Source organism: Geospiza fortis, unplaced genomic scaffold, assembly GCF_000277835.1.
Source record: "Geospiza fortis unplaced genomic scaffold, GeoFor_1.0 scaffold130, whole genome shotgun sequence".
NCBI classification, from domain to species: domain Eukaryota; kingdom Metazoa; phylum Chordata; class Aves; order Passeriformes; family Thraupidae; genus Geospiza; species Geospiza fortis.
The window spans coordinates 3,773,377-3,795,772 of NW_005054300.1; the positions used below are offsets into that span (position 1 = coordinate 3,773,377).

General features: G+C 37.0%; 1 protein-coding gene across 1 annotated transcript in view; it reads right to left on the reverse strand.

Moving 5' to 3' along the window:
- The window catches only part of CFAP58 (cilia and flagella associated protein 58), a 56,536-nt gene that overhangs the window by 28,146 nt on the left and 5,994 nt on the right, over positions 1-22,396 (reverse strand). The window contains exons 3-12 of the mRNA XM_031063309.1: positions 21,667-21,803; positions 19,788-19,944; positions 17,590-17,784; positions 15,326-15,463; positions 13,048-13,207; positions 12,729-12,811; positions 11,391-11,582; positions 6,600-6,761; positions 3,607-3,753; positions 128-268 (exon numbers count right to left, since the gene is read on the reverse strand). Coding sequence (XP_030919169.1) covers positions 128-268; positions 3,607-3,753; positions 6,600-6,761; positions 11,391-11,582; positions 12,729-12,811; positions 13,048-13,207; positions 15,326-15,463; positions 17,590-17,784; positions 19,788-19,944; positions 21,667-21,803 — 1,512 coding nt within the window. The remainder of the gene's footprint in view (positions 1-127; positions 269-3,606; positions 3,754-6,599; positions 6,762-11,390; positions 11,583-12,728; positions 12,812-13,047; positions 13,208-15,325; positions 15,464-17,589; positions 17,785-19,787; positions 19,945-21,666; positions 21,804-22,396) is intronic.

The following is a 22,396-nucleotide window of genomic DNA, read 5'->3' on the forward strand; positions in this document are numbered from 1 at the left end:
CAATGGCCTTATAAAGCTTTAGTACTCCCACATTCACAGTAGCTACGAATCTTCATCTTAAAAATACACTGGACAAATGAGGGAACAGAATGCAGGGTATTTGAAAATTCAAATTAGGGATTCCAACCTTGTCAAATTCCTTCTTCTGCTTCAGTCTCTCTGCATCAGCTTCAGCAATGATTTTTAGGAGTCTTTTCTCTTCTGCCTCCTGATTTTCAATATAGGCTCTGACTTCCTGAGCCTGTTTTGTCATCTTAAGCAGTTCAGCCTGATGGAGTTAAAGAATATAGGTGAGCAACTGTTAAATAATAACTTCCCATTACAGAAACCTACAATTAAGAGTTACTTACAAATATTTCTTACATTATTTTACCTTCCTGAGAGGTACACATTTTGTTAGTTTTTGAGAACTAATCACCAAGATAAGCAAGCATGAACACCCATAAAGAAATACTATAAATACTATTTTAATGTAATTGTCTTATACACAATAGAAATTTGAAAGTATTTTTATCTATGACAATCGTTCAAGTTGTAATTCAGGAATACCTCTTTTTTTTTTTTAATTATACTGCACATATTTAGAAAGCTTTTCAATGGAGTTGTTATTCATAGTCAGTCTGGGAGGTGAGAAAGAACAGTTCCTCTCACTGAAAAGGGCAACAATCTCTGCTGTATAGTACAAAGCAGCATCAATTCAAGAAAGGCTTCAGACTGGAGTGAAAGGATTGGTGGCAACCAGCAAGATTTAAGAGTCATAGCACTTTGTTTAGTGGATGTGTAAATGAGGAAGACTCTGAAAAGAGGGGCTTTTCCAAAGCAAGGAGGAGCAATGTACCGCTACAGCAACTGCCCAGCACCAACACAAACTAACACTGGAATCTGCCCAGTCATTCTATCCCACTGTCACAAAATCTGCAATTTAAGGCATGTATGTAGATAGAAATAATAGGGTCTTCCTGGATTATTAGAGGTTTTATCACTATTAGGCAATTAGAGCCAAGGTGGAACTAGCTGACCACAGTTCATTTTCATAGCTTTGAAAACTTTCAAGCCTCAACTCAAAGACTTCACCACAACTCTGACCCTTATAAAGAATGATGTTCAAAATAAGCATCATCCAATGCTGAAAGATTGAGCCTGTGATGAAGGGTGCACCCGCAAAAACATTGATTTAAGACAAACAGTTCCATCATAATAATAAAATAGCTCGTTCTATTGTTATTTTCTTTAATAAAATTCTCATTTTCCTATATGTGTAAGACATAGTTCTCTTAGTCAGTGTCAGATATTCATCAGCTGAATAAAAATGCAAGTCACTTCATGCTGAAATTCAATAAACACTGTACAAAAGCTGCCCACAAATGTAAAACTGTTCTTGTGTTCACCATTGCTGATAATATTTTTTTAATAGATCACAAATCTATGGTCCTCTTATGTCAGAAAAATATTCATTTTAAACAAGAAGTGGCATTAGATGTGGTCAGCAAACACTCATATAAACAAATGTCACTGGAACGCACTCAGTTTAAATAAATCTGAGCTGCCTTGTATAGTAAGGAACATAAATACTTAAAGCCACACAAGGATTTTCAGTTAGATTAAATATGCCCAGAACCACAGTACAAGGGTCTGTGTACATCAGGTAAGAGAAAAGGAAATTAATAAACACAGTCATTGTGCAAGCAGAAAAATGGTCATGTCTGAAACTGCTGTAAATCAGCACAGCTCACCTGAAGTCGGTTCAGAGAATTTGTAAGAAATGAAGAACAGTCAACAAGAAAAAATAACATATATGGAACCTACACCAATATCTCAAACCAAACTCAAACTAAATTCTTGCTTAGATTCTGAAATATTAGTGCAAGTGATACTTTTATTGGTATGCTATACTAGAGCTGGGAGGAAAACAGGAGTTGTTATGAAAGTAACAGGGACTGAACACAGAATACCGAAATAACAAGTCAGATTTTATATTCAGATTTCCAGAAAAAGTATGCATAAACACCTACAAAATTATACAAGTCACTTGACTTGCCAGCAGCTCCAATCTCAAGGGCCACAGATTTTTATTTTTTTTCAATATTCAGATCCTTTGTCTAACAACTCTAATCTGCAGCCCTGCATGAAGGCCAACTGAAGCCAAAAGATGTCATTGAACTGGCTTTAACAGAGCTTGGATTTACCATGATTACATATTTTTAAGGCCTTTATGCCAGCTGAGGTGAGCATGTCTGTATAACCTCATTCCTATGAATCCCAGCCCTCCATGATTTAGCACATTCTTTAAACTTATTTCCCAGAAACAGCTTTCTTACTTCCTTCACATCAGTGCGAACAGGACAAATTGATGCTGGTTTGTAACACAAATAATTGGGTTCTTTTGTGCCCGTGACAATCAGCTGCCTCTGAATTCTCTTCTGGTTTAGTACTCAGCAGTGACACTCAGGTAGAACACCACAACGCCCTGAAGCAAGTCAGTAATGTCATATCAGTGTATGGACAAACCTGCTGGTGAATAATTGAGTGGGTAAACCATGCAGCAATCATATGTTTGTCAAATAAATGACAGACATTTCTGAGGTGATGGGACAGAATTGGGGACTAGTTAAGGCTGAAAGCTGCACACAGGGAATGAGATGCTGTTTGACTTCTCCATCACTGATAGAACATCTCTGAGACAGACCAGGTACAAGAATACAAATTCATCACCCTTTTAAAAAGCCCTATTGACATCTTGTCATAACTCTATGTGCTGAGAGAGGCTGAAAATTTAAGGAGTCATAGCAGCAAAGCAATAAACTGACAAAAGAAAACATTGTGAAAAGTGACAGGGAACTTTTGTTTTTTGGGGGTATTGTTTGCATTTTTTCCTGGTATTTTTTTTTCCTAGTGCTTAGTGAAGATTAAAATAAACTCCTGTGAACACAACTCCATAAATCTTTTCAGAATACAGCAAATTGGGTTGAGATACCACCACAAATCTAATAGCTTATCTAAGGATGGGCCGCAGCAGGACTCAGAAGAAGAACCCGAGCATCACGCTTAGATTTCCTTTGATTTAAGACAGAATCTTGCAGCTTTATACCACAGTATTAAAATAACTTTCTCTGCAGAGGGACCTACTAAAAGGCACTGCCTAACTCCCAAAAGACTAATGCTTGCTAGTTACATAGAAATACAACATTGTGCAATATAATGGGATTTGCACTTCAAAACAGTAGAAAGAAAAAAGTCCTTAAAAATAAAAAGTTGAGTTATAAGGGTCTACATTTAAAAGTTTGCTAGAATCAGTTTATACACAAAATCAACATCTCTACAAGCAAAGTGGAACTTTTTAGTAAAAAAATGTTCAGTCACCAAGAGATTTAAAGCTTCCAACAGACAACTCCGGACTCTTTTATTATAATTATAGGCAGAGATTAAATTTGTCAGAGAGACAGATTTCTGCAACTATTATCTCTAGAGGGTGTTGAGATCTTGTGCTTCAAGTACAGAATAGTTTATTAAAATACAGCAAAACAACTACCACAGGTCAGAACACAATGCAGTCTGGGAAATCATGGAGTCCACCCTTTGAAAGAAAGTATCTGTCAAGGGTCTTACTTTCATCGACTCTTTCTCATCCTCTGACTGCTGGAATTCCACTTGTACTTTCTCAAGGGCTATATCCTTTTCTTTGATCTCCTCTTTCAGCTGATCCACCTGGCGTGTGGAATTTTTCAGTTTCATCATCATTTCTGCCATCTCATCCTAAGAGAATAGGAAGTATGATCACAGAGAGGGTTAAAGCAAGAGGTTGTTTGTGATGTGGAGTTCAAGCTATTTAGGTGTTGGAAAATGTAGCCATGGTGCATGAAAGATCTGTTGTACCTACTGTAAGACATCACTTTTTAATCCAACAGAACAAAACAGTTTCATTAAACGACAGTTTTTTGTTTAAGCCAGCATGACATTGCAATAAAAAAAACCTTTTAAAGATACACTGACAAAAATAATGATCATCAATCATGAGTTTAATAAGACTTTTAAATTTTAGTGCTGGACACACTATAAGAACTAGCAGTAAATCCAAATCACTGTGATTCTGATCATATCCACCTGTTTTCATGCTTCTAATAACAATGCTTTTCCAATAAGGTCATGCACAGTTGAGCACAAATCTTTGGAGAGAAGCTCATTTTGTGCAAACAAACATAGCCCTCAGTAAGATACCAATATATACTAGTTTGCACAGAGGTGCAAAGTTCAAAAGAGGGCTCAGTCTTTGAGAAGACTCTGTGAAAATATTTAGCACATACTTTAAGTTCAAACACAGAGCAAAAACGTTGGTAGCACTGAAGATAGATTCAGGTCAGTAGGAATACTTCTATTCACAGCACAAAGGTGCCTGCCGGTACAAAATTAGCATTTCAGCTCTGCACAGTGACAGCACATGTTATGCTATGGAAATGGAAGGTAACAGAGTCAATGATTAGACAGATATATTCTTCTGGATGTAGTGAAAGCAGCTTTAGAGGCTATTACTCCTCTGCCAGAGCCTACCACCTCACAGAGAAGACATCATAATCTCTCATGTGAATACACCCTCTTCCTGTGCCAAACCAGGGTAGCTTAAAGATACCTATCCACCATAGGTGTGGATTTACTCGAAAAATGAGGGATTTTTACCTGCATGAAGTGCTTAATGTAGCTAAGCAAGATGTTGAATCATGGCAATCTTCACCCAACAGCACAGAGAGAGGACTGATTAGCAGTAATATGTCACTAGGCCCAGCTGTTTGCACATTCAGCCACTTCCATGAAAGCATAAGTTATTAAAAGCTGTCTTTGGTACACCTATACCTATAAATAGCCTGAGCCTATAAATCTCTTTGGTGTTGTAAAAGATGACAGAGATTTAGCATATAGAGCCCAAACACACCCAAATACATTCTTAATTCTTTATTTAATGCAGAACAGTAAGAATACACAATTTTGCAAACTGGTCTCCTAATCAACTTGCTTAAATAAATCAACTCCTAACACCAAAAGAAAGCCCCAGGATGAAAGCATCAGCTATTTATATCATAATAACACCCTGCCAGGATGCCTTTTCCATTTTAATGACTTGAATATTATGGTACTCTGAAGACCACTGGCAAGGTGGGCATAAGATCATTTCACATTAAGCAATCCATAAATAGTTGCCTCCAGCTTTATCTAAACAGACTCGTGCAAATTTTACTTCCCAAAATAAGAAAGTATTCGCCATAATGTTTAAAAGAACCATATTTTATGGTTTCTTTTTCTTTCATGACTGGATGACCTGATACTGAACATTGAATAGCTATTTTTCTCATTGCTAAACATAACACTGCCTTGGCCAAAAGATCTTTTTGGGTCAGCTATTTTCTCACACAGGACTTGCTAAAAGAGTTTGCTGGTATGACAAGTAAGCTAATAAAGTCTAAATATTGGCCTCTAACAACTGGAACTGTGAACAGCATGTGTTACCACCATGTAACATTCAAAACCCAAAGACCAAAAGGCTGCTCCATTTCCTAACTCAGCAAACAGATGCCTGTTCTTTATAAATAACCAAATTTATTTAGTGTGTTTTAAGATAAAAATAACTAGGAAAAAAAATCAGCATTGTGATTTTTCAACCTTATTTCTCCTGACAGATTGTTTGAGAGGCACAAGAATCCCAACACTGAATCCACCAGATGAGAGGCTGACTAAGGTCAAGTAAAACATCCCACATAAATGGCAGAATGGTGCATTCTCCATAAAGTTCAGCACACAGCTTGTTAGAAACTTTGACAGTTCATTCCCATGTGCTTCTCAAACAAAACACCTACCTTTCCAAACCTAAGTATAAATTTGTAATTTACTATATATTTTATGTCATAAATACTTATTTGGAAATAACCCAAGGCTTAAAATGGCAGCTATCAAAGGTCCCAATATCTGCCAATTACAATAGGATTTGTGTAGTATTTTAGTTCTTTACATCAGAATAACAGAATATATCCTTAAGGGCTCTGTTCTCTTCTTCTAGTATTGTTAGTGAGATCCCCAAGGAGGAGACATGAATGGAAAGAATCATCTCCTGAGGAAAATGACACTCTCTGAAAGAAACAAGCAAGGTGGAAGCATTTGGTTCTCATCAGAAAATCCCACTTCAGCTGGGAAAGTGTTTCTCTGCTTCCTAAATCATTATTCACAGTAATGTGCATACTCATTCAGGGCTAAGGAGGCAATCTTATTCCCCTCATACCCTATTTCACATACATGCATACAACTTCTAAAGGGATGAAACAGACTGGAGGCAGGATGGCTTTATGAGTCTGTGGCTCCAGTGTACCATGATTTTACGCGTGGTTTGCAGCAGGGATATTTCCACATGATGACTGAGGACTCCTATTTCCAGCCCAAATACAAATGGTGCAGATAAAACTTCAGGGACCTAAAACATTCATTTCCCCAAAACCCACAGAAATGAAGAAACCACTTCTGCCATTGAACCACTGAGCTTCCCTTTAACAAATTAAAATTAAATCAGGAAAAAAAATAACAGCAGAGAGAGAAGCACAAGGAAAAATGTATCCTTCTACCTTAGCTTCAATCAGATTTTTACTGTACAGGGTCCTCTCTGTTCTCAGAGTTTCACAAAGAGCTTGTTGCTGTTTTAATTTAACCCCTTGCCCTTCTATTTCCTTCTCATAGTTGCAGATCTGAATTTGATGCATTTCAAGATCTTTCATGTGATTGAGAACCTGGAGCAAAAGGAAAGGAAAGAAATTAACATGATTAGACCATCATCACAAGAAGGATGGAACAAAGTTTGTGATTTGAAAATGACAAGTTCAAATCCTTGTGATAAGCAGTTTTAACTACAGCTGAAAATTGCTCCAGTCGAAATACAAGTTTAACCTTTCTGACTTGCTTATGTGGGACAAAACTGTATTTCAATCTGATACCTAGGTTTCACTGAAGACTAAAACTTATAGAGGAGCACATATTTAACACCAAGCTACTGAAAGAAAATATTGCCACAGATTGGTTGCAATACAATCAACATAAACAGATTCCATCAAGAATAGACTCAGTTCACTTATAAAGCAAGTCTAGATTTTGGATGTTGTTTTGGATGTCAGCTGTATGATAAGATAAACTAACACACATGTTTTTCCAGAAGCCCTGCATGTGCTCCTACATTCTAACAACCCAATTTTTTAAATCAGCATGTGACCATGGAGTTGATGATTACAAACTGTTCAGATATAATTACTATAATAAGAAAGTCAGTTAATGTAACTTACATTTGGTCGAAATAAGTAGGTAAGGTAGGTAAGGTCTAACTTACACTTGGTCTAAATAAGTAGGTAATCACCATTAGTTGCTTCATGAAAGATTAAAAATAATTATGTGAAGATTAGCTAAGGAGAATGGAGTATTGTAGACTATAGAAACAAGATGATCACATACAGTATCAATAAACAAAACCACAAAATTTTACAGACACCTTTATTAAGCAGTTACTATCATAACACATAATAATTGCTATGTTACAGGGGCAAAAATGCAAATAGTTGCTAATCATTATGAGGAGATTCTAATTTTTTTTATTTAAAAATATTTTTAATAATTTTTTCTTTTTCTCCTCCTATACAAAGCTCAAAACTGCAGCACTCATATAGAATCCAGCATTACAAAAAAAAAAAAAAGAAATAAAAACAATACTAAGGAGCATACACATCAAAAACACGGTTTACCAGGTTCACTACCCAGGAGGAGAAAATAATGCCATTCTTAAAGCTAGGAAAAAAATTAGGCATTAAAAAAAATCTGAGGAATCACAAAATCCAGGAGAGGAGTCAATGTCCAGATGCAGTTCATATCCCCTTCTCCTGACTCCACTTTTGAAAGTAGAGTTTTGAGCTAAAATACATGCTTGCATGTCAAAGCAGAAGAAGAAAACAAATGTTTACATCAAATAGTCAATAACTGCAAAGTTTGAAGTTGACAGCATTGTCCCTTCCTCAGCAGTAAAGTCTTGGGGAGGCCTAACTACAGGACAGGAGCTTAAATAATTAAATATTCCACCAGGTACCTCCAACCAACTTTGAAGATGGGGGAGAACTAAATGTCAAAAATTTTATTACAGAAGCAGGAATACAATTCCAGCACATTGTAGCTGACTTCAGGTGATCCCAGGAACTGCTTACAATGCAATACAAAAACATAATCCCACTTTATAACCTACTCCTGTCTTTTCCTTTGCTGTTTAAACAATCTGCCAATAGTAATAGCACAGAAAAGAAATCAATATGGCATGTTTTCTATCTGCACTATGGTGATAATAGGCTGGAGCAAGCTTTGAAAGTAGGTCACTGCATTTATAAGCATTTTACTTGTTTCTGATACAATATAAGTGCAGTAAGATTGTGGACAAAGTTTTCTGAGTTGTGCTCACAGGCTAGATGCTGATTTTGCTTTTTCAGGAATGATTACACTCAAATAATTCTTTCTCATGAACACAGAAAAGATACATGCAGTGTTTCACAGCACAGCCCCATGGGAGGCTGGGCATGCTCAATTCCTGTTTAGTCAACAGGCACACTACACCTCTCAGATTTGGCAATGAGGGCACAAAGCTAAGCAAAAAGGATTTGGGATTCATCGTTTTTCCTCTGTCCTCATAGCTCTTTTATTTGTACACTTCACTATCATCTACTACTGGTTACCTGTTTAGTTCTATAAACCTACTTAATATGTCAGTAGTGGTGCTGTCCTTATTTGCTTTTCCATTTTTGATCACTCCACGAAGTGCTGTCATGGCCTTAGTGATATGCCTATTGAAGAACAGGTTTTCCAAAAGATTATGTGAATTTAAAAAAGGAAATTTATCTTTTCATTTTCCTGGATAGGTTGTTAACTGCACACTCAACATTTTAAAAGGGTTTATTTGAAAAAAGCCAACATATTAAAGACTGGTTTTGGGACTCCTCAGAAAACACAGCCAAGGAACGGTTCAGATGGAACTGAAAGGTATCAGTGAAAATTTCACTACCTCTTTTCAGCAGCCTAAACCTTACACAGATAAACCAGTATTTTATAATTTAAGAATTTCAATTCAAAAAGGCAAAAAATCTGCTAAAAGTTGTACCCAGTAATACAGGCTACATAACAAAGAGCAAGAAACAGATGGTGTTACTTGTGCTGGTTAATCTAGAAGTAGGACTTTTCAACAAGTGGCAGTGACTTGAAAATAAGCAGTCAGCCAAGGCAATAGTTAGAGAGGAAATCATGCACAAACTCCCACCCGAAAACTATTTTACTGTTGTGCATATAATTTTGTTGACTCTGTTTATCAGTTAATAGTAAATGATTGTTGTCACAATACACAGAGTATTACCATACAACTTCAGAAAGCTTTAAGCATTTGCCCTAACAGAGTAACGCCATATCACACTAGAAGGCTTCAGGCATCTGCCCATGCAGAGTAACATCATATCACTTCAGAAGTCTGTTCCTCTTGTTCTTCAGCCAAATCTTTTATGCCCTCATGTTGATGCACTGAACCTGTGTGCCCTCTGCTCGCTTTGGTGGTTGGTCAGTGCCTCTGGGCACGGCATGGCTCACTGCTGTCAATGCTGCTCATAGCTGTACCCGTTGGGGATGAGGCTCTGCCACAGCCCCACTCCCAATCCCCACAAACTGTGTGATGTGGTAAATGATGATTTTGAAAGATGAATTCTGCAGCTCTGTAGAGTATGTGCTGCTATAAATAGCCAGGCAGCTTTCAGAGCCAGAATAGTTGCATCTCTGGACTTAGATGGATTTGGTTCTTTTTCAGCTCTTATGCAATTCCAAAGGAGGGGTGCAACTTCCTGCAAAACCAGGTTGGTAGCAAAAGGTGAGAGAAGAGCACTGACTGGCCATAGCCTTACTACCATCAGTAGCTCATTCCCCACCAGCTGTGAAATGACTTCTGTAGTTTTGACACAGCTTCTCAAGTCTGAATACGTCAAACAGCGAACCTAAATATTACCTATTTACATAATAATCCTGATCCTATGTTGTCCTACCCTGCATTGGGACTTGAAGGACAAGACTGCTGTCTCACATACTCCCGTGCTCAAAACTGTTTTGCTGCTCTTCACCTATAAGTAGAGTCAGGAACTGCCCCTCTGGTGATCCAAGGAAGCCTGCCAGTCCTTTAGAAAGCTGCAGTCACTGCAGGCATAATTATACAAACAGCTCTAGTATCATAAGCCATTTACTGAGCCTCTGCCTTATAAGAAATGATAGAAAATTTACACCCAAAGTGGCAGAGGAAGAAAAGAAAAAGTAAGCAAACAAACATTTGTCATTCTCACCCTCAAAATACTATGGGCAGCCCCAAATAGAATTAAAAGAAAGAGCCTTGTAGTTCTCAGTGTTATGAATTACTCTCTGGCCCTAGCTTACAATGTTCTTAACTCATATCTACACTGTTAGAAATGCACTATGAGGGAAAGAAGGAAAATATGACTTTACAACAAAGACAAATCTCACTTTTGTGGAATATTATTTACAAGGAAATGACAAGAGGTATTCCAGGCAATGGAGCAAACACCATTCTAAAATGATTTAAAAGCCTCTGGTCAAATGAAGTTGGAAGGATAATTTTACTGTGAAAAGATAGCAAATAACTTTTGAGTTGAAACTGCTTGGAAGCTAATCCCAGTAAATCAATGAGCTCCTTGGAGGGCTCTCCAATGTGATACTCAGCAATTAATGGAACATGTTAAAAACATGTTCCTGATTTTACTTCATCAGGAATAAAGTTATACATAATAATGGGCACTAGGCAACACGAATTTTATGCCTCTACAGCTGCTCCTGGAAAACTTGTTTTGCAATCTATTTTGAACATGCTGAGCTGTTTTCACATATTGAAGTAAGCCTTCAAAATGTTAAGTACCTTACAAAGATGTTGAGCACTGTAGCGTCTCACTGGCCTCAATTTTAGGACAGTGGTCATTTGCAAGATAAGGTCTTTTGCAGATAAGACAGGACAATCAAAGTGTAACTTCCAAGTGCATATGAGAGTTTCAATTGTGAGACTTGTGTATAAGAAGTCAACAGGCCTTGGTTTGAACTCCAGGAATGGCAGTACATGGCTGGACTCCAAGTCTCTCACAGAATTACCAAGTCTCTCTCCCATTGATAAAATTTTCCTAGAGAGAGCTGAAGCAGTAGCAGGTAACATGCACTGACAGCAAGAAACATTTGTACATTGTATGAAGACCACCAATCCAAGCTTTCTCCCACTGGCATGTTAGGAAAATTAATGTATCATCTTCACAGTTCTGAGAGTAAGATGGGAAAGAACCCCTTGCACAAAGAGCTGTTCCTACCTTCTCTTTGAGCTCACTCAATTCCTTGATGAAACTCTCTCTCTCCTTCTCCAATTGGTAAATAATCTTCCTTTGTTTCTGAGCTTCTATTTTATAATGTTGGATTTCTGTCTCCAAGTTCTGTTTTGACTGCTCATGGAACTTCACCAAATCAATCTGCTTCAGAGTAGCATTTGATGCCTTGATCAAATTCTAAAGGGAACAAAAATTAATGAGTCTTGAGCTGAAAATGCGACACTGTTACCACCATGACAAAAGCATGCCATTGTCAAAGCGGATTATGGACTTTTCAATGTTATTATTCCTTATCTAATTTGTTCAGTTGAAATACTTGAACCTTATATCTGATTTAAAAAAACAAAATCTCTAGCACAGCTGCTAAATAGAGCTTTTTCTGATTTCGTTAAAACACTAGTGTCTGCATTACAAAAAATAAAATTGATAGGATTGTTTACAAGTGGATATAACTAATGACTGGAAAATCCTTACCAGCTTTAAGGCATTTTGATTGTAAAGCATGCCAATAGCCAGTAACGTAATTAATAAAGCCAAATACACTTCTTGCTCATGTCTTCAATAGAAAGTTCAAGCCTGAAATTAACCAAGCTTACTTTAAAATTTTGCATAAAGATTAAACAGAAAACATCAATATATCATCTTTACAAAATCAGCCTCCTGGTCCCACTTTAAAATTTCCTTCCCTATACAAAACAAATATTTGTTACCTATCAAATCAGAACCCCTGCTAGATTCAAGACACAGGACAGTAAATCTACACCAAATAAAGCACGTCAGAAATCATCTTTTAGCATTGAATTTAGTAGATAACATTTCAGGTCTGCCCATAAACCTGAGATGCTATACTACAGTACAAGAACCCTGGGCTGATGGGAAACAACCAGTATGAGAAACAGATCTAAAAGCAAGGATTACTACTCAAACAACCTGCCAAGCTGCTACACAGTGTATCAACACTGTGGTTGTCTTCTCTTAGCAAAGACTTACTTTCCCTAGATTAGTACCAAACTTCATAAGATACAGAGTAAAAGATCTGTGTAAAAACACAGATATAGCAAACTCTTTGGATACCAAATAATGGGTTTGCAGTTTGAACTCCCTGATGGTTTATACATTAAAACTTTGAAATCTTCTGTGTTTTTATGGATACTAACATTATTTCAGCGCACAGAAAAGTAGTTTGTACAGCTGCTTAAGGAAATCTGAAGGCTTTAACTTAATGTTATGAATTCTACATTTCTGTGTTGCTGTGAATGTTTAAGCTACAGGCATTTCATTCTCAAGCTGTGAGGCTCATCAATATAACCAATGCAAACTCACCTGGTTTAGCATATCCCTTTCCCTCACAAGCCCATCTATGGCTCTCTTGTCACTCTCTGCCTGCTTTTTGCCTGTGTCCAACTCTAGAGAAAAAGAGGAAAGAGAGTGAATTCTCTGTTCAGCTTGTACAGCTGTTAAAAATGCAGAAGTCCACAATTTAGTGGACTTTTTTTTAAAGCCTTTACATTACATAACCAGTTCAAGTAGTTTTGATCAGGTTTTACAACCCTATGTATTAACTGATGCTAATGCTTATTGGGTACCTAGAATAACTTAAAAGAACTCAGAAAACAGATCCACCTATCTCTTAGGCACCTACCTTTCTCCAGTCTGATTATTTGATTTTTTAGCATGTTTTTTTCATGTTCTGCATCAACTTTTTGTTCCTCTGCAGTACGCAGCTTATTCTGGAGAACATCTCTCATTTTGCTCAGCTTTGAAATTTCAAGGCTCATATGAGCAGATTCATCCTCTATCTCCTACAGAATAGCAACAAGGAAAGGGGAGAGAAAGCATCCACAGAAAGAAGGAAGAAAATGCTTTTTTTATTTGGTTTACATTTACTCAATGAAACTCAGGAAGAAAACATACAAGTGCTGTGGGTCAGCTGCAGAAACATAATTAGCTAACTGAAAATATTTAATATAATTTAAACAAAGCCAACTTGAAATGAAAATGATAATCAAATCTTACACTTTAGGGCTGAAGATGATCAACAAAGAACCTTGAGCTGCAAACCTCACACAGCACTACTCAATTAGTCCAGTAGATTAAAAACAGGCAGATCTATTTTCATTTGAAGTACTAGCCACGGTGATTGTGATGAGAAAAATATCTGTAGTCTGGTCTGATTGCATGTCCCTAAATAGCAGGTATGTATTATCCCTATCTCTTTTATAACCTATGGCTTTAAAGAAAAGGCAAAATCCAGAGTCTGTCTCATTTGCTATACAATAGAGGGGAAAAAATAACCAATCAAAATACTACATAACTGGTTACTGGGAAACATAACCAATAATCACAACAGCAATCAGTCTTTTTCCTTTTAAGAAGTATAACTTTGTATAATTCAATGTCACTGCTAGGTTTTACAGTCATCACAGACTACAGTGTTCCACTGACAGCCTCAGATACTGATTCTGTGAGAAGGGAATCCTGCTATGAAGCATCCTCTGGGAGAATGGGAATCTCCTTAGTTCTCACTGACAATAAGCTTCAAGAGGTTTAAGAGTAGTTTGACAATTCACATTGCCCAGCACACAGCACACTGTAGGATGGTACTGCAGGCACAATCCCTACAAAACCTGCACCCCAGATCATGACTAGGGCTCTTAACCTTTAGCAGCTGGCTTAACTGCTAACTGGGCAGTATCTTCTATTTTTTTGTTCCCAGAAGTCCTTGAACATGACTCTGAAAGTTCCATCAACTTTTTCTGAAATCAGGATAAGATCATAGAAACAAAATCCTCTGACACTCTAAAGTCCCACATATAAGTCATATTTATAAAGTTTTAAATAATGATGACATTGGTAATGATAAAACTGGATAATCTGGAAAAGACAGTAATTTGTTTTTCAAATAAGTAAGAAAAACAACCTTCAGCTTGACTAATAAAATACAACAGAAAGAAACCTCCTATCATCCTTCATTAAGGATCCAAATCAGAACCATCCATGTCATATCAGTTGTGAACTAAGCTTTTAATCTGTCAGAGGTTAGTTTCTATCAGACTAAAAAGCAAACAAGCTTTTTATTTAGGTGAATTAGTTATACTCAGTAAAACTCAAGAAGATAATTATTTTCCACCTGAATTTTCCAATGTTTGCTATTTTAACCCCAATGGTGACACAAAATGCAAGATATGGTAAATAGCATAATAGCATCCAACATCTATACATTACCCTTTGTCAAGTGCTCTCAAAATACCCTAATAAGAATATGCAGGAATCCTTTAATTCCTCCTCAACAGAAACTCATCTGCTTCTGAGTTGTATAAAATTACTGTTGAGTAATGTGAAGTCAGGCAACAAAACCATTTAGATCTGGAAGTAAACCATCTTGGTTATTTATATTTAACTTCCTCAATTTTGGTTATTTATATTTAACTTCCTCAATCGATACTTGGGGGGAAGAAATTTTAGTGTTGAAAGCAACTCCTTTCAGTGGAAACTATCCAGGACACCATTATTATAATTTATAACCATTTTTCAATGGATTTTGGCAAAATTCAAATTATGTTAATCATTGTAAGAAAATCATTCCTCTTATTTGAAGATCTCAGGATTGAAAAGAGACCCCATGTTTGTGACCACCCATCCTTTATGAACAGAGTGTTGAACATTTTGGTTCATGTGTTTTATGAAACAACTCCTCCAGGATAACAAGTGCAAAAATGTCAGATGAGAGGCTTGGAGACTATCTGCCATAGAAAGAATGGCTTCCAGCATCAGCCAGATCTATTCCTAAAAACTACTCATGTTTCCTCCAAAACCACCCGTGGGGAACTATCTGGACAAGAACTGAAGTCATCCCTGTCCCAAGTGGTAAGATGTCATTGGAATGATACAGCTGGTAAGATTCACCCTCTAGAACTTACTTTCAGTTGTGCCGTCTTCTGACCAATGTCCCTCATCACATCATCAAGCATTGCACTCTGCTGCTCATTGTCTTGTGAGAGCTTTTGATATTTCATCTTCAATTGCTCAAGTTCCTTACCAGCTTTTTCATTCAAGGTCTGTTAGATTAAAGAACAATCCTATCAATTATTCTAAATCTCATTACAATACCTGTGTACATCTGAAGACCAAACCTTCCTGCTACCCAGCTGCTGCAGATTGTTGTCTGCTTAAAAACCAGCCTTTGCTGCTGATGAAATTACTAATATTATTAAATATGATACGTGGTCATAATGACATGGAGAAATCATAATGTCTAATGAACAACAGATCCAGTGTCATTGTTTTTCCTGGAAGCTTAGCAGGTGTTTATTGCAGGTGGTAAATAGATATTTTCCTTCTTGTTAGGCATCTGGCAACCAGCACATAATACAGCTTGCTACATACAATTACTGAAAATGAGTATGAGATTCAAATCACTTCAATCAGCAGAGGGCAGGGAAGCTCTGTTTTATGATCAAGCATCCTCCATTAATGTGCTGATAACATTTCTCTGGGTACATGGTTTGCTGAGACCAGGACAAAAGCATTCTGCTCTTTAAATTGTCTTCAGTTAAACATATGGAATAGTGGTTTTGTGGTTTCTACACAGAACATATATTTCAATACTGGAGCTACCAGATTTATCTTCTGCTTGACGGAAATTTCCTCGCAGATATTACATATATAAATGAAGAAACAACCATCATATCTTTCACTCCTGATGAAGTCATTATACATTGCTCCTTTAGAAAACATTAAAGGAAGATAAGTAGAACCTAGTGTAAAAAACAAGGAATACTCCTTTTTATATTGCAAATGTCAGGATAACACTGTTTCAGGCAACTCTTTATTGAGTTTTGGACGGGGGTGGGATAAAGCTTACAGCAGCTGTATCCAACCATTTTCAATGTCACGCAAGAAAGTGTATTTCATTAGAAAATTTCTTATAAAATAAGAGTAAGAATAAAAGAACAGCAGGCATCACAACAACTATTCAACTGAGACAATAACCTGATGAAATTGCAGTAGCTCTCTTACCTTCTTTTGAAGATTTCTACCCTGACCCTTGCAGAGTTGGATAGCCTGTGTTTTGGACAGACTTCAAGCAAAAGACCATTTAGGAGATTCACAGACACCTTCAAGCCAGCACAGGCAAGGAAGACAATGCAGAAGTCTGGTTAATTAGCCCACACACAGCACTTTATGTGAACTCTTATTTTGCAGGACAATTTGGATAATTGAATGTCCCTAAAATCTACACTTTGAAAACCTGGAAGAGACTATAAAAAGGAGGAAGAATGGAACAGAACCAGTATATACAATGTGATTGCCATGGCAGATGATGGAGCTGCCCTCAAAAGCTGGATCAAATCAGTGATATTCAGAAAATTAATCAAGTCTTCTCTCTATCTCTTTCCTGAGTATTTTAGTAAGACTTTGTGTTGACTAAAAATTGGCACAAACCTCTACCTCCTCAAATTCAGAGACCAGAAGGGAAGAAAAAGCTATAAAAGTTATAAATTTACAAGATACACACAACTCACAAGGAAGTTTCCCTTGAGGTAGGACTGGTTTACAGTGATGAGATCTCCCCTGCCATTTACTGAAATTGCTTCTCTGAGAGTTTCTCAAAGTCAGGGGAAATGGACTGAAAACCTGAAAATTCACACACTTGCAGAACACTATGTTAGGACATGTCCAGATAATGTTTTTAGAAACAGAATGAGGAAATCAATCAAGAAGGTTTATGAAGACAGTTCCTTGCCCTTTCACAGGCTTGAGAGGCAGATAAAAATTATTTTGAAAAAGAAGAAAGAAGGGGATGGAGGTAAAATTATTTTACCAATGCCACTAGACACAATCAATAGCAAAGCTGGCAATATAGTCAGAAGTCCAACCTGGCAGTCTCCTGCTCCTATAGATCATCCATGTTCTTCACAGATTGTGTCTCATGTGCTGTGATTTTTCAAGATGGACAACATCATTGTGATCGACTACTGACTTCTGCGAGAAATCTATCTGAAATCTGTCAGCAAGCTTTACATACTTGTTTATTAGTAAATTAATATTTGTATAAAAATAAGTGTTTATTAAAATTTAATAACTTTCCCTCCCTCTCTTTTCAGAAAAATCCATTTTCTTCTTAATTACAGATTTTACTCTAATCATAGACCTGATAAATACAGTGTGCCATGTACCCTACCTTCTGCTCTTTAAGATTATTTTCTATTTTCAGTTGTTCCTCTTTGTCATTCTCTATTTGTTGCTGTAACTTCTGGACCTCAGCTTGCTTCTTATCCATTTCAGCTTGAAGATTTTTCAGCTCAGTCTCCACTTTTTCCTTCTTTCGTAGCTCTCGTAATTCCTCACTTTGACGCAGCTGGATGTCTTGCTGAAGCTATAATAATAGAGAAGAAAACAATTTTAAATTCTGCTGCCTTTTACTCAGGAAAACAAGTCCTCTCACCTCTCTGATTCTGCCTGATTTTAAAAACAAGAGCTTCTATATTATTCAACCATCACTGTATGCCAGATCTTCTCAGAAGTAATTATGTTTTCTAATGGTTGAACAAAAAATTATTCTGCATGAGGGCCCTATTTATTGATGACAAAAATTTGTTAAACACTAGTCAGTTCACCCAGACAGAAGTACAGTCTGATAGAGTCCAAACATAAAAGCATTCCCCTGGAGATGCAGTGGCATAAATATCTTTACTGTTATAAGTTACTTGCAAAGGAGTACTTCCTGAATGCGGAATTAAAATTAATCGGGGCTTGATGCTGTATTGCAAGGATTTTTCTTTTTATTATTCTCTCTGACTAGCAGAAACACTTATTACATTGATATTAAAGGAAAGAGAGAGATGTTAGACCAGTGTTCATTTTCTCAACTGGTCTCAATCTTTCTACTCTCAAAGTTCCTATGTGGAAACTCTGAAAGAGGAAATTTTTCTCATATTTAATAGACTGTCTTGTGACTCCTGCTCTCATCCTCCACAAAAATTTGATGGAGCAGAATCAGCAGAGAGAAGACACAGGGGGCTGATCCATATGGAAATATTCAGTTCAGCCAGGGACCAGCAATTGAAAGATGTTCTTTGCTTAAGGATCCCTCCCCCTCTGAGCCCACAGATGAAAAGTTGCCAGAACTAACAGGGTCTTCAACAGGATCTTCAAAGAGACATTGTCATTTAAGCAGTCTGAAGTGGAGAATATTTTCATACTGGAAGAATGGAGGTGATTACAAATGCTGTAACAATTCTGTAAATTTAAGGGTTGATGAAGTGAGTATCAGAAGATTAAGGCTGCCAAGATTCAACAAGTTTTGACTCTTTTCTCTCATGCCCACAATGCTGTCAGAAAAACAAAGATTTTATAGTCTCTTCTTCTACATTACCAGTCATCTTCTTTATAAATAGAAACAATTTCTGTGCATGAAACCTAGACTGATCATTACTTTCCTATGTGTGATTTATAAAAAACTGAAAGCCAAAACGTCTTCTCTGTTCTTTGTTTAAGTGTGATTTTCTACTCTTCCTTTCTCCACGTGTCTTGCTCCAGCCCCTATTTATATTCTGCTTTAATTCTTTCATTTCTCATTATTATGCTTATATATGTGATATATCAAGAGTTCTGTATGCCATCTTCCATCTTTTTCAACCTTCCATTCAGTGGCTATTCCTCTGATGCTCAATGGCTAGCTGCTCTATACATTTCAAGAAAGCCATACATATTGATCACAAAAAACAACTGTCTACTCAGATGGTCAGAAATATAGAAAGCCTAACTTCATGTACAGCTGATATGGAGTATGACTACTCTCTACAGACAATTGTGTGGTGGAAAAATTAAGTGGAAAAACAGTAAACCAGAATCAGAGTAAAGAAGAAAGTAGGAGGTACCTGACTATGAAAAAAGCAAAAATCTAGAAAAGGCTTCCCATAAAGGAGAGAAAATAACTTCATTATTTTTAAGCCAGATTTTGATAGATTCTTAAGAATGATGGTATCTCATAATATGGCAACCACTGCCAACAGCAAGGGACCAAGAATCTCCATTCCAGGTCTATGTTCTAAGTGTCTTTTTTGAGGCATAAGGATTTACAATACAGAAAACATCCCATTTCTTCAGCATTAAAGATTATTCCAATTCAAAAAAAACAACCTTGGCCTCAGTGGGGTATTGGGAAGCTGTGGAAGCAGCTGGTACATGACAATACACTTTGCAAAGTACATAGCCTAAAACACAGAAAAATATAAAAGTCATCCACTGCAGAGTCCACTCAGAGCACTCCTGAAAACGTTTAAGATGCAAAACAACAGCTAGACTGGAGATCAATTGTAAGTGTGGAGAAAGGCTCAGGGCAAAGCCTAAAATCACCATCTGGTGATCAGTACAGACCTGCAAAACGGATTGCTCTGCCTCGTTTTTTGCCTTTTCTGTTTCCTGCTGCTGCTCTGTGATTTCAGTGAGACTTTGACGTAACTCCACAATTTCTGACAACAGTTGGTCTCGCTCTTCTGTTACCTCTTCTTGAAGTCTTAGCAAATCCTCAACACTGGAATCAAGGAAATAATAGTCAAGCAGTGTCACAGGCAATTTCTGTTCTTCCTCCTATGCCAGACAAAGACTTTTGTGAGAAAGAGGAGTTTAATTTTTTTTTTTCATTTTAAACTCCTCTGTATGAAGACTGACGGTCAACTGAATTATATGCTTTTATCTACTGTAAACAGAGTAACCATCAGCCAAGTCAAAACTCTTTCTTGTTGTATCACATCCTCATGAGTCTAAATAAACCTTCAATTTCCCAGAAAGGTAACAGGGAAAAAATTTTCTTCTTTTGTTCCCACTGCAAAATTAGTCAGGGACCAAAAATATTACACTGTTGTAACCTGTCTCTCTGCACCTCACCTGACTGGACACCTAACTAGGTTATTTCTTACAGTCATATAATGTAAAAATAAAAGCTGACTCTGTTTTGACACATTTACAATATGAAAGGAAGTCCAAGCGTGTGTTCAAGCTCTGTCTTAAAAGCAGCCTAATTGTTCTAAAAGATTATTGGGTTTTCAAGGCTGAAATCTGTAAAGGAGTTACTTAGTCTCATGGCCTTGTCACTGGACAGGGTATTTAAGCATGGAACTGAGGGCAATACAGAGGGAACTTCAAGAAGAAATTGCAAGCTGGCAGCAGCCTGGGCAGAGCTGGAAACAGGAGTGAGGTGTTAGCAAAGCAACAGCTCCTGGCTCTTGTAGGAAAATGCAAAAAGCAGCTAAGAGAAAAGACTTTAAGGAGAGTTATACTAGGAGGAGGTTGGATGACCAAGGTTTTAGATCCAAGGAAAGCTGTTAAACAGGTCTAGAACATGTCAAGGACAAAAGGTGAAGGATTTGTCATGGACCCAGGTGCTTTATGTGCTGGCACATTCCTTGGAGGGGGAAGTGGCCGAGCACACTGAAGGCCTCCTGTTTTTGCAGCCTGGATACACAGAGAGTGCAGAGACAAGCATGTCCCACACATATCCTGCATGCATATTATAAATAAATACCTTAAACAGTGTGAAAATTTCAAGCCATAATCAGGCAGACCAACCACCAGCAATTTTAGTAGAAAGTGCACAGGCTATATGGTCAAAACACTTCCTAATATGTTTGAGTTTAACTTAATGTTACAGCATAAGCAGTCTCTGAGGACCTGATACTACAAACAGTACGTTCTGGAGAGCTTCTGAGCGGCTCCAGAGGGTGATTATAATGTCCACAATGCAATGGCTTAGAAGCTTCATCTCAGACTAGGTCCCCCTAAATGTGTTTGGTTAAAAAAACCAAAACATAATCTTGAAAGTGTATAAAATACAAACAAATACACAGAGAGTGTTAAAGCCTTATAACAAAGCTAGGAACAGAAGAGAAATCAAGTGTCCTGCCTTCCTGATTTATCTACTTGACCTTGCTGCTGTGAAATGTAAAAATGTTGACAAGATCCTATTCTCAAAGTATGCTGAAGAGTTTGTCAGATAAAACAATATGACACATACTGAGAAAGTGCATAGGATTCATTTTATTTGATCTTTTAGCTTAATCCAATACTGAATGAACTCAGTCAGACCCTGATTCTGTTACTTACTCACTGCATAAACACACAGAAAAATAAATGTGTATTCATGAGAAAAGTAAAAGACAGAAAAGATCTATGTTTTCCACAGTGTCTACATGGCTAAACAAGGTATAGAATGATAGAAAATCAGATCAGGCTTTCCCTCTCCCTGAGGAAAACTTACTTGTAATCCTGTCCAGCTCTTTCCTTCATTAAATTATTTAGGTGTGAAATTTCCGTTTTTAGCGAATCAATTGTTTCCTTTGTTTTCTGTTCCCTTTCATGGGCTTTATCCACCATTTTCCAGGCCCTTTCAAGCTCCTAGGAATGAAATGGAAAATAATTACAAAAATTAAATTGTGTTTTAAAATAACCACAAATTAGAAATTAATTGCCTTGCACTTTACTTAGTTGAGAAAATAGATTTTTGTGCCTTTTCATGATTAGGTTCACAACAGTCCCCTTCACTTGGTATCTTTGGTTTTGGCTGAGGGCATGGACTCTGTGAGGCTTTGATCACATGAGTACCACCAATATCAGTAAAAATTTACTGACTATTCAGTGCCCACAAAGGTATCATCTACTTAAATAACTCATGTCTGTAAAATTCCTATTAGGACAATGAGCATTCAATTTGATTTGGATGAGGAAAAGATGTTACTCAACTTTTCTTCCTCTTTGTTCATTTTCATCTGTGAAGACTTAATGTAATTTGATTTTAACTAGTTTTTCAGGTAATGCTCAATTCTTATGCCAAATTTTAGCACATGGAGTTACTTAAATGACAGATTTGTGTATCTCTCACAAGCCTAGGGTTTGATACCCACAAACAGGATAAGGGAGGAGGATTCACTTCATTTTATAACTTCCTCTGCATCTCTCTCCATTGAATCAGATCCTTATGATCTGATTCA